The sequence below is a fragment of the Neoarius graeffei genome, chromosome 28 (genome assembly GCF_027579695.1).
Source record: "Neoarius graeffei isolate fNeoGra1 chromosome 28, fNeoGra1.pri, whole genome shotgun sequence".
Classification (NCBI taxonomy): domain Eukaryota; kingdom Metazoa; phylum Chordata; class Actinopteri; order Siluriformes; family Ariidae; genus Neoarius; species Neoarius graeffei.
The window spans coordinates 40,013,957-40,026,728 of NC_083596.1; the positions used below are offsets into that span (position 1 = coordinate 40,013,957).

Sequence of the window (12,772 nt, forward strand, 5' to 3'; positions counted from 1 at the left end):
TCTCGAGATCTCGAATTAGTTGTGTTGTTTTCTCGAGATCCTGAATTAATTATGTCGTTATTTCGGAATAACGGTTTTGTTTTCTCGAGATCCTGAATTAGTTGTGTTGTTTTCTCGAGATCCTGAATTAATTATGTCATTATCTCGGAATAACGGTTTTGTTTTCTCAAGATCTCGAATTAGTTGTGTTGTTTTCTCGAGATCCTGAATTAATTATGTCATTATCTCGGAATAACGGTTTTGTTTTCTCGAGATCTTGAATTAGTTGTGCTGTTTTCTCGAGATCCTGAATTAATTATGTCGTTATCTCGGAATAACGGTTTTGTTTTCTCGAGATCTCGAATTAGTTGTGCTGTTTTCTCGAGATCCTGAATTAATTATGTCGTTATCTCGGAATAACGGTTTTGTTTTCTCAAGATCTCGAATTAGTTGTGTTGTTTTCTCGAGATCCTGAATTAATTATGTCGTTATCTCGGAATAATGGTTTTGTTTTCTCGAGATCTTGAATTAGTTGTGCTGTTTTCTCGAGATCCTGAATTAATTATGTCGTTATCTCGGAATAACGGTTTTGTTTTCTCGAGATCTCGAATTAGTTGTGTTGTTTTCTCGAGATCCTGAATTAATTATGTCGTTATTTCGGAATAACGGTTTTGTTTTCTCGAGATCTCGAATTAGTTGTGTTGTTTTCTCGAGATCCTGAATTAATTATGTCGTTATCTCGGAATAATGGTTTTGTTTTCTCGAGATCTCGAATTAGTTGTGCTGTTTTCTCGAGATCCTGAATTAATTATGTCGTTATCTCGGAATAACGGTTTTGTTTTCTCGAGATCTCGAATTAGTTGTGTTGTTTTCTCGAGATCCTGAATTAATTATGTCGTTATCTCGGAATAATGGTTTTGTTTTCTCGAGATCTCGAATTAGTTGTGTTGTTTTCTCGAGATCCTGAATTAATTATGTCGTTATTTCGGAATAACGGTTTTGTTTTCTCGAGATCCTGAATTAGTTGTGTTGTTTTCTCGAGATCCTGAATTAATTATGTCATTATCTCGGAATAACGGTTTTGTTTTCTCAAGATCTCGAATTAGTTGTGTTGTTTTCACGAGATCCTGAATTAATTATGTCATTATCTCGGAATAATGGTTTTGTTTTCTCGAGATCTTGAATTAGTTGTGCTGTTTTCTCGAGATCCTGAATTAATTATGTCGTTATCTCGGAATAACGGTTTTGTTTTCTCGAGATCTCGAATTAGTTGTGCTGTTTTCTCGAGATCCTGAATTAATTATGTCGTTATCTCGGAATAACGGTTTTGTTTTCTCGAGATCTCGAATTAGTTGTGTTGTTTTCTCGAGATCCTGAATTAATTATGTCGTTATCTCAGGATAACAAGGTGAATAAAAAAAAGATTATATGAAGGGCCTCTCGCGGCTTCCGTAAATCTGCCAACAATCGCGGTTTTTCCCCCCAATAATATAAGATTGAGACACTGGAGACTTCTTCCAAAAATGCTAAATAAGCTTCATATACACACAACATGTATACATATAATAATATACATATATTATGTATACTATATTATTATGTAAACAAATTGATCGATTTTTTTTTAACACTCATTTGCATCAGGATCGAAATGGTGATGGGAGTAACATGGCAGAACATCATTAACATCCTCATGCATGCATTACTGGTTAATGAATGTGTTTTGCACACAATCTCCTGCATTAAAAGATGATTAACCTAATCCCTTCTTTGTGCTGATCTGCAGGCAGATTTAAAGCACAAGACTCAATTAAAAACGGTTTAAAGTGAACACGTATCATTTTATGCCGTCGAGAAAATTTGACGCCTCGGCTGTCTGTGACGGATGTAGAATTGGAGAAGTGTGATGCACGTTGATCGTGCTGGTTAATGAACTATGACTGCACATATCCGAGTGTGATAAAAATGCTGTCGCTATAAATGCGAAGAGACAGCGCTGTGACGTGGACAGGAAGTCTTCAGGAAGGAGCAGGTACCTGAGTGTTTTGCGGACCATGTCCTCATCGGTGATGCCGTAGTAGGTCAGCGTCTCGCTCCAGACGGGGTTGAGGGTGTTGCGCAGAGTCTTGGTCCGGAGCTTATTGGCCTTAACGAGAAGACAAGAACACTTGAGGAAAATCAAAACGCCACCTGAAGCTCGTTTAGAAAAGCAGAAGTACGAAGAAGTCCATCAGGTGACGGATCTCATGGATCGTCACTGTAGAAAATGGAGGTGGGGTTTAGCTGGGCTCTGGACTATGAGGGAGGTGTTTGGAGATGAGCTAGAGGGGTCATTTCTAATGTGGCACAGATGAAACATGCGGTCCCGTGTACACTCGCCGGCCACTTTATTAGGCACACCCACCTGCTGTTTTGTGCAGGTCTCGAACCAGCCGATCCCTTGACAGCAGGAGCACAATGCATAAAATCATGTAGATACGAATCAAGAGCTTCAGTTAATTCACGTTCAAACATCAGAATGGGAGAAACTGTGATCTCAACGTGTGACTTTCTTTCACTGTGCTTTGGCATGAGTGTTGGTTTGAGCCAGATGGACTGGTTTGAGGATTTCAGAAACGGCTGATCGCCTGAGGTTCTCACACATGACAGTCTCTAGAGTTTACACAGAATGGTACGAAAAACAAACAAAAAAACTCCCATCAAGCTGAGCGAGTGACAGTTCTGTGGGTGGAAACAAACGCCCTGTTGATAAGAGAGGTCGGAGGAAAATGGCCAGATTGGTTCGAGCTTTTTTGCCAGGAAGGATATAGCAACTCTTTACAACCGTGGTGAACAGAAAAGCATCTCAGCAAGCAACAGCAGGAGACCACATTGGGTTCCGCTCCTGCTAGCCAAGAACAGGAACCTTAGAATCCACAACAAGTTCCTATTAAAGTGGCCGGCGAGTGTACGGTTATATGATCCATCACGCTTTCCGTCCGAGCGTGAAAAAGTGAACAGAAAGCAACGAGTGAGCTAGAAACCACAAAAAAGAAACGCTCACGTGCGCTTTTATTCTGGATCTGCTCGCTTCTCTAAGTGACATACCGTCACCTATAACAAAACCTGTAGCACAGGATCACTACGGATATTTTCAAAGCCAGCGTCTGACTACAAACGGAACTGGCCATTTCATTATGGCACGAAGTCATCCATCGACTTGAAACATGGCACTGACTGTCTGAAGAAATCCCACTTGACATTTTTAGGCAGACTGACTTTTTTTTTTTTAAATGGCTGTGTTTGTTAAAATGGCTCCTTAGACAGGATGATTCAAAAGCGATTAATAGATTTCGGTGCCATTTTGGTGAAATATATTTTATTGATTTGTAAACTTCAGGTAACTTGCACTACGTTCAGACTGCAACCTGAAACGACCCATATCCGATTTGTTGTGAAATCCGATTTTTTTGTTAGGCCGTTCACATTACCAACTTGTATGCGATCTCCAATATGAACGGAAAACGACCCAAAAGTGTCCCGCATGCGCAAATTGACACGTAATCTACGTAATACGTAAACAAAAAAAAGCGCAGTCTTCAAGTTTAATGATTTCTTTTTGTTTGTTTGTTTGTTTAATTATCTGGTTAGTGTTAAAGTGTGAGGTCTCGTGTGTGGTTTCTGAACTGAAATGAAAACGTGTAGCCTGGTAACGAGGGTTGACTCCTAAATGTCTCTCTAATTTCTATATAAGTGCACTACATGTTATTAGGAAGTAATGGATTTTTAAACTCTATATAGTGCACTCGAGCTTCAGTAGGCAGTCATTTGGGATACGGCCGCTGTATTACCAAACTCTTAATTCAGGCTTAATAATTTGCACATATTTATTTCGTCATATTAATAAACTTTTTCTACATTTTTATAAATATTTATTTAGATTGTTTATAGCCAGCTGAATTCTGCAACTTCTCTCAGCGCTGGCTCAAGGTGCAGAAACACCAGTGCAGTTTGCGATGGAGATGAGGCGAGACCTGGCGATGTGGTTTTTGTGGCGGCGGCGGAACTCGCACAATAATCTGATTAATGTGGGCAGCAGACTAATGAGACCGAAGGTGTCAAATTACTGGAAATTTCCAGAACAATCTTATAATCTTGTAATACAGGATGGTTTAAGTTATAAATCAGTTATAGAAACTGTTTTATTTAATCAGGCTAACAGATCAACATCCAGGTCCCTACCAAATCCACCATTAGCTTGATCAATTCTATAAAAGTCTATTTAAATTCTGAAAACTGTACAAATGTTGTTGTTTTCCACCAAAGAGGCGGGATTAGCCAACGCAGAATAGTGACGTTTGTCTCTTGTTGATGACGTGTAGGTCGCGTGAATGCGACCTGTCCGGTCAGACTGCAGTCGCATGTGAAAATATCGGATATGCATCGGATTTAGGACCACATATCCAAGCGGCCTGGGTCGCATGTGAAAAAATCGGATCTGTGTCGTTCAGATTGTCAATAACAAATCGGACACAGGTCGCATATGGGCAAAAAAATCGGATATGGGTCGTTTCAGGGTGCAGTCTGAACGTAGTCAAAGCCTGCAAGAAAAAAAGAAACAAGTCCCCCGCTAGCAACTAGGCCATAACGCTGGTAAAATGCAACTGAATTGAACAAAATTACAATATGCGTACTACCGACATATAACAAAGAATCCTGCCAAGTTTTATGAAATTCCTCCGAAAACTGTGAGAGGAGGTGATTTCAGAAGGTGAGCACCCTTCCCGGGACGGACAGACGGACATCGCTACGACATAATCCTCCTTCGGGCCTTTCGGCCAGCGGGGGATAAAAACTTACAAGCATGACGTATTGTGTGATCACATAGCCTACTCACTCGTTCATTTCACTTCAGTCTGTATTAACAGATTTAACTTGCTAACTCGCACACTGTGCATTATTACATTACGTTACATTACACCACTACCACTGGGACTCTCGCTGCACTCCAGGATGAGCTAAATTCATCACACACCACGTATACGAGCCATGAAAATTATACACGTTATTTATACAGCTTTCAAAATGGAACATGCTTTAAAAGGCGTGTGTACGTACTTTGCTGGCTCCAGGTAGCAGGTGCAGTTTGACATAAGGATCTGCCAGCCCGTTGTGATCCATGGGTTTGAGTCCCTGTGTACGAACAAGAAAGAAAGAAAGAAAGAAAGAAAGAAAGAAAGAAAGAAAGAAAGAGAACTCTCTTTATTTCTGACATGAACCAACTTTGACAAAAACAAGCTAAACCAATCTAATTAAAAACAAGTTGTCGAACTACATGCTGACAGAGAGAGAGAGAGAGAAAAACCTTCCTGTAAAATAGAAGACAATATTAAGATCCTGTAAGTGTGAACACAAGAGGCAGAACGTGTGGGTTGCGTTTAAAAGCCCACAATTACTCAAAATGCCAAAATACCCGAAGAGAGAAATCTGCTTTGACATGACCTTAACAGAGATGGAATGGTTACTGGTACAGTGAGAGCTGTGAAGTTCATCTACAGCTGATTAATACGTACAAGATGTGTAATTGCTCGACAAGGCTACATTTAAAGGCTAAGTGTGGGAGTGTCAAGATGGGAATAACTCAAAAACAAAGGTGTTATGCAATATTTTCTCCTTCTAAATATGTGGGCTGCCTGTTTGCTAGTCACTTGTAATGCGGGCCTCTGTCGGGCCAGATTACATGACGATGCACAACCGCCAGCCACTTTATTCGGAACACCTGCTCATTCAAGAAATTAACCAATCAGCTCGTCATTTGGCAGCAGCAGCTTCACGTCTTAAAAAAAAAGATCGAAAAACATCCAGTGAACAGTGGTTCTGCAAGCTTGTTGATGAGAGCGGTCAGAGGAGAATGGCTCGATGATGGTTGTAACCACTCTTTACAACCATGGTGAGCAGAAAAGCATGTCGGAATGCACAGCACGCCACACATGGAGGTGGAAGGGTTACAACGAGAGCAGACCATGTCAGGAATCTGAGGAGTTCCGAGACGCTTTTCTGCTTACCACGGTTGTAAAGAGTGATTATTTGACTTCTTGTCAGCTCTCTTATCAACAAAGCGTTTCTGTCCGTGGGACTGTCGTTCGCTGGAACGTTTTCATTTCTCGCACAGAACGAGAATGGTGTGCAGGAAAATCAAGAGAGATGAGCGGTTTCTGAAATCCTCAGTGCCGCAGGCAAAGGTCATCGAGATCACGCATTTCCCCCCATTCTGATGTTTGGTGTCCAGCCGAAGTTCTTGACCTACAAGGGCATGATTTTATGCCGCGTGACTGACGGACCGGATGAGTCCATGATGAGCGGTTGTTCCTAATCAAGTGGCTGGTGAGCGTATGTCTCCCTCATATGAGAGTTTTGGCATGTCAAAAGAGCTTAGCTTGCAGCTCTCAGAGCTATTTCAGGCATTTCTTTCTTTCTGAGGAAATCGGTTGGAAACAGCTGCGGAGTATTAGCGTCCGCTGCTGTTACACCCCGTCATGGATTTAGCCTGCTAAAGCATGCATTTGGGTTAGGGTCAATCAAAGTAGCCCAGCTGTCCCATATCAAACCTAAGCTGAGTGCTGTGTATAGACAAACACATTCCACTTGAGACAAAGCATCAATACCAAACTGGAGAGGAGAAATGAAAGATTAATAACTTGTAAATTAAATATTTACCACTAAGGTTTGCCATCATATTTGATCAAGGGCAAGTAATACGCTGACAGCCTTGCTCGACGCTGTTGAGATATTTGATGCAAGGAGGGTCCAAGCTCACAATGCAGATCAAGGATTCATCCATTTCATCTCTGTTTCGGGAGCCGATCGCTCAGATCTCGAAAACAGGCCTCAAAGAAACGCAGCAGTCCGAGAGAAATCTGACCACAAGCTGCGTCAGATTTCTGAAGAAAAACACTTCAGGCCAATCACAGCTTATTGTGCAGGAAGACTAAAACTAAAAAGTGTGCAGATAAGAGAGATTTATGACTTCAATTTTAAACTGGAACGACCAGCAACTGTACCATTAGTTGCAGGATGAACTTAATTCATCTTATAAATTTATATTTAACCAAAACCTTTGGCATGGTTTAGCTTCATGGCAAACTAGTTAATCTTGGAATGTTTTTGCAGTCTCTCCTGTGTGGGAAGTTTGTTCTGATTAAAACAGAGTTGGTAGAATTATTGTAATATGATCTCGTTATAGAGTGCTGTGCGAAAGTCTTGGGCACATGTAAAGAAATGCGGTAGACAAAAAAAACAGCTTAAAAACAACGACGTGAAATGTATCAATGATTAAAATAAGAATACTACAAACAACAGAGGGGCGGCACGGTGGTGTAGTGGTTAGCGCTGTCGCCTCACAGCAAGAAGGTCCTGGGTTCGAGCCCCGTGGCCGGCGAGGGCCTTTCTGTGCGGAGTTTGCATGTTCTCCCCGTGTCCGCGTGGGTTTCCTCCGGGTGCTCCGGTTTCCCCCACAGTCCAAAGACATGCAGGTTAGGTTAACTGGTGACTCTAAAATTGACCGTAGGTGTGAATGTGAGTGTGAATGGTTGTCTGTGTCTATGTATCAGCCCTGTGATGACCTGGTGACTTGTCCAGGGTGTACCCCGCCTTTCGCCCGTAGTCAGCTGGGATAGGCTCCAGCTTGCCTGCGACCCTGTAGAACAGGATAAAGCGGCTAGAGATAATGAGATGAGATGAGACAAACAACAGTCAGCCATAATAAATGAAACGAAGTCAATTTTTGGTGAGAGACGACCCTTTGCTTTAAAAATAAGAGTGTTCTGAGAGCACAATATCCCCGGCTGGCAAGTATGCCATAACTCGGGTAAATTGCACTATGCGCATTACCGACATATCACAAAGAATCCTGTCAAGTTTTATGAAATTCCTCCAAAAATTGTGAGAGGAGTTGATTTCAGAAGGTGAGTACCCTTCCCGGGACGGACATCGCCACGACATAATCCCTTTTCGGGTCTTTCGGCCAGCGGGGGATAAAAATTGCGAGGGGAGTTGATTTCAGAAAGCAAGCACACCTTGATGAAATTGCCAAAATTGTCATGATCCGCCCCGGGCTTCCACTCCGGAGATTTACTATCTCCCAGTTCAGCGCAATCCGGATCCGGGACAGGACTTCCATCTTGCCGGCATTCACTTCCTGGTCTGCTCTGCCGTGTATAAATAAGCTGTTCTCAGAAGGGGACTTGGCCAGAACGTCTCGTCTGTTTTTCATGTCGTCTCTGTGCCATTTTTTGCTTCCAGATTTTTGCTCTCTGTTTTGCTTAGTCTTAGCCACAGTTTTATGTACTCACGTTTTGTCCGTTTTTTCTTGTGTTTTGCACTATGGTTGTTGTCTGAACTATTTTTCATGTTTTTTCATATTAGCACTTTGTCTTTGTATACCTTGTTGGTGTCTGGATTATTTTTGCTATTTTTGTTCGTTGAGTCTTTTTTTGGGACTTTAATTAAATCATTTTTTATTCATTGGATTTTCTGCTTTGTGTTCTGCTATTGGATCCTAAAGGCCCGGTCCCACTGGCCGATGGACACAAAACGTATGCAAAAAGGACACAGCAGACGAGCAAAATTTCGGGGGTGGCTCTATCCGTTTTCATCCGCTCCAGAAATGGACAAAATTGGCGAAAATTGGCGAAAACAGAACGGAAAAGAACGGACGTGGGTAGTATATAGCAGGGATGTTAAACGCATGTTCATAGGAAGCCTAGCGGATGAAAGCGGATGGAAGTGGATGACAGCTCCGAAGGGGTTACCGGTGATAACTGAGAAGCGGACGCATAGCAGAAAGAGCGGATGCATAGCGGATGAAGGGGATGCATCACGTACGCCTAACGGAAACAAAGGGGATGTTGCACGGATGTATATCGGATGCAGACCGTTCACAGCGCATGCGGGGGGTATGAATTGCGTCTGCTCCGCGGATATAAAGGGATGCAGCACGCACGCCGTCAGCATAAAGCTGAAAGACGTGCTGGCGGCTACATCGATACATCTCTACTACATCTCGTTTTTGAAGAAGGCTACATTGATACATCTCTACTACATCTTGTATCAACACCATGGTGCGTCAGTCAGGCAAGAAAAGGAAGTCCGTGCCTACTCGTTCAAGCCCTGGCAAGGTGAAGAAGGTCAGAACCAGCACCCCACCCCCTGACACTGACTGTGATACAAAATATCGATTGTCCGCTAGGTGTCCTTCTACATACTCTAGACATACTCCAGACATCCTAAATATACGAGATACATCCCAGATATAAACGCTTTGTCCATTTTGAATACTTTATATACGAGATGCATACGCTTACATCCTTTCTATTTCCGTGCTACTAACGATGAATAGACATTTCATGTACCTTATCTTTCCTCCCTCTTTCCGTTTTCAGCTGCAGCGGATGTGAGTTGCGAGGATGCCCAGAGGATGCAGAGAGGATACAGCAGACGTTTAACGGATGATAACGGACATAGAACGTTTGTTGCTCGTATATGTCGCGGATTTACATCGTACACGGCGGAAAGTTCATCCATTCTAAAAGTTTTGTGCAGCTCAAAACTTTTTGCGCGGATGAAATCACAGTGGACGGATGCTCGATGGATAGAGCGTATGAAGCACGTATGCAATGGGTACACAACGGATGCATAGCGTTTTCCAACGGATGGCAAAGATTTTTTTTTTACGTTTTACATCCTCTTTGCATCCGTAAGTGCAGTGGGACCGGGCCTTAACTCACCACATCTCGCCACCCTTAACAAAAGTACAAGTTTGTTAATAATCAAGGGCAGAACTCTGGTCAAATTTGCCCAAATTAAAGGAAATTTCAATACGCGTATAACAAAGAATCCTTTTGTGAGAGGAGTTGATTTCAGAAGAACGTCCACCCTCGTGAAATTGTCAAAGTACAAGTTATTTAATCAAGGGTCAAAACTCTGGGAAAAATTTCACAAACGAAATTAAATCGCAATATGCGTATTACCGTCATATAACAAGGCCTTTTGCCAAGCTTCGAGAAATTCCTCCAAAAGTTGTGCGAGGAGTTGATGTCAGAAGCCGAGCACACCTTCATGAAATTGTGAAAGTGCAAGGTTGTTAATCAAGGGCTGTCACTCTGGTAAAATGTGACCCAATTTAACGAAATTACAATATGCGTATTACTGACATATAACAAAGAATCCTGTCAAGTTTCATGAAATTCCTCTAAAAAATTGTGAGAGGAGTTGATTTCAGAAAGTGAGCACCCTTCCCGGGACGGGCGGACATCGCCGCGACATAATCCTTCTTCGGGCCTTTTGGCCAGCGGGGGATTAAAAAATGGTAGTCTCAGGTCCAGTGAGCGCAGTTTTATGTGGAAATGAGCTGTAGGTTTTACTGAGCATCTTGCAGAACCAGCCATGGTTCTTCTGAACCCTTTAACTGTCACACTCGCTTCTTAATTGTGCACCAAAACCCAGTAGCCTTCATTATGTTTTCTTTTTTAATCTGAAAAGTGCTCTCTTATGGAATATGCTGCTCAGATACAAACTTTTTTTCTCTAACATTTAATTTTGTGCTGGAAAAATAACGAACGTTTCGAACTCTAACACGTTTTTTTGTGATGCTTTGACTCGATACTGTAGAAGTCATAAAATTGAAATCTATAACAACGTTTTTATGAAAAAAAAAATAGGGTGCCTAAGACTTTTGCACAGTGCCGTATATACTGGTCCTTAATTTCTTTCTTCATTTTTATGTTATGCTGCATACTTGGTTTGTATTCTATTTCCCACTGGGTCCTACTATTAAGTCTTTGTCTCATCCCCTGTATCATGAGAAATGAATGAATGAGCGAGTGAGTCAGGTTGTCTCTCAGCCACTTGCAAGGAGTCACGTAGGATATAAGTGCACAATACAGCACAGCACGTCAATCTCTCCTACCTAGTTTGCTCCCACAGGCTGACAGAACAACAAAGATAATAAGTGTTTTGTGCTTTAGCAAGTCAGCTACTTCTGTTGCACAGGTAATAAAGTGTAATGCAACTTTTTTTTTAAAAAACACTTCTGTTTTGTCCCTTCTCTCAAGTCCCTCAGTAATGTAAAGGGTCCTCTCATTTGTCTTTCACTTGACAGAAATATCCCCATCTCATTGGACCCTAACGGTGTCTTTCAAAGGTCTTCGCATTCTTCAGGCTTCGTATGTGAGTGCTCGTGTGTGTGCATGGACTACAAATCGACTTTCGCTTTGAAGATGCGTCCCTTGAGGTCTGCTCTACCACAGAAGAGGACTTCTACAACGTGCCAAGAAAATGAGCGAGTCTATAAGAACAAACCTGTGTCTGGTTCCTCTCAAGGAATTTTTCCTTACCTGCTCATTAGGGATCTAAAGGATTTGTGGCAATGTCTGTTGTTAAACGCGCTACCCAAATAAAATGGAACTGAACCATAACCTCTTTGCTTTCAATTTGTGTGCACCAGCACCTTTTTATCTCAAAGCCACAAATCCAAAAGAACGCTAATCGTTTTGACTAACCAATGATAACCATCCTCTACTTCAGATGTAATTCTAGGTTCTTGAAGGTTACTTTTTAGAATTTGTGATCCAGGTATCCAACCCTGTGATCCAATTCTCTCCCAAAAAAAACTTCCTGGAGGCAGTTTATCATCAGTGACTTGTGACGATGTTAAAAAACTACAGGTGCCTGTAAATGTACAAGTCCTCCCATGTAGATCTACACTACCGTTCAAAAGTTTGGGGTCACCCAGACAATTTTGTGTTTTCCATGAAAAGTCACACTTTTCTTTACCACCATAAGTTGTAAAATGAATAGAAAATATAGTTGAGACATTTTTCTGGCCATTTTGAGCATTTAATCGACCCCACAAATTAATGTGATGCTCCAGAAACTCAATCTGCTCAAAGGAAGGTCAGTTTTATAGCTTCTCTAAAGAGCTAAACTGTTTTCAGCTGTGCTAACATGATTGTACAAGGGTTTTCTAATCATCCATTAGCCTTCTGAGGCAATGAGCAAACACATTGTACCATTAGAACACTGGAGTGAGAGTTGCTGGAAATGGGCCTCTATACACCTATGGAGATATTGCACCAAAAACCAGACATTTGCAGCTAGAATAGTCATTTACCACATTAGCAATGTATAGAGTGGATTTCTGATTAGTTTAAAGTGATCTTCATTGAAAAGAACAGTGCTTTTCTTTCAAAAATAAGGACATTTCAAAGTGACCCCAAACTTTTGAACGGTAGTGTACATTTTGAAGATGTAGGAAAAAGGAGGCCTGGACTCTACAATTATGCTATCCCAGCTCTTGACCAAGTGTGATCCATACAGTGCTAACAATCCAAAATGGAGCTGAGTGGGCAATAACTTCACACCAACAGTGGACAATACGAGTTCTTGGTGAGATCATATGGACATCGTCCATGCCTTCATCAGTGACATTATATCTTTGCACTTTGGCAAGTTTGTGCGGGTTTATATTGATATGACATTGAGCTAGACTCCTTAGCACGGGCGATTGCTCTAAGACAACGAGGGAGGCTCAGCCTCCTCTAAAAATGACGAACATGGTGTAGGATGAATTGCGCTAGGCTTATGTTATAGCCGACCTTATAACATTGCTATTTCAGATCCAGAATCATAGAAATATATGTGCTCAACCCACTACAGTGCAAAATCATTCCGTTATAACTTTCCCCAGTGTGCGTGAGTTTTTCCCCCTCGTGACAGCGCGATGCAGCCCAGCCTCAGTGGATTGGGAGCTATGTGC

General features: G+C 41.8%; 2 protein-coding genes across 5 annotated transcripts in view; one reads left to right on the forward strand and one right to left on the reverse strand.

Annotated features, from left to right (window-relative positions):
- Positions 1-12,772, reverse strand: part of doc2b (double C2-like domains, beta) — a 449,891-nt gene that overhangs the window by 51,523 nt on the left and 385,596 nt on the right. For all 4 annotated transcript variants that reach the window (XM_060912437.1, XM_060912435.1, XM_060912436.1 and 1 more), the window contains 2 exons: positions 5,077-5,151; positions 2,016-2,125 (listed from right to left, as the gene is read on the reverse strand). In XM_060912437.1, coding sequence (XP_060768420.1) covers positions 2,016-2,125; positions 5,077-5,151 — 185 coding nt within the window. The remainder of the gene's footprint in view (positions 1-2,015; positions 2,126-5,076; positions 5,152-12,772) is intronic.
- Positions 8,463-10,516, forward strand: LOC132875477 (uncharacterized). The gene is made up of 2 exons (XM_060912267.1): positions 8,463-9,143; positions 9,399-10,516. Exons 1-2 carry the CDS (start codon positions 8,540-8,542, stop codon positions 9,653-9,655), a joined length of 861 nt encoding a protein of 286 aa, XP_060768250.1. The 5' UTR covers positions 8,463-8,539; the 3' UTR covers positions 9,656-10,516.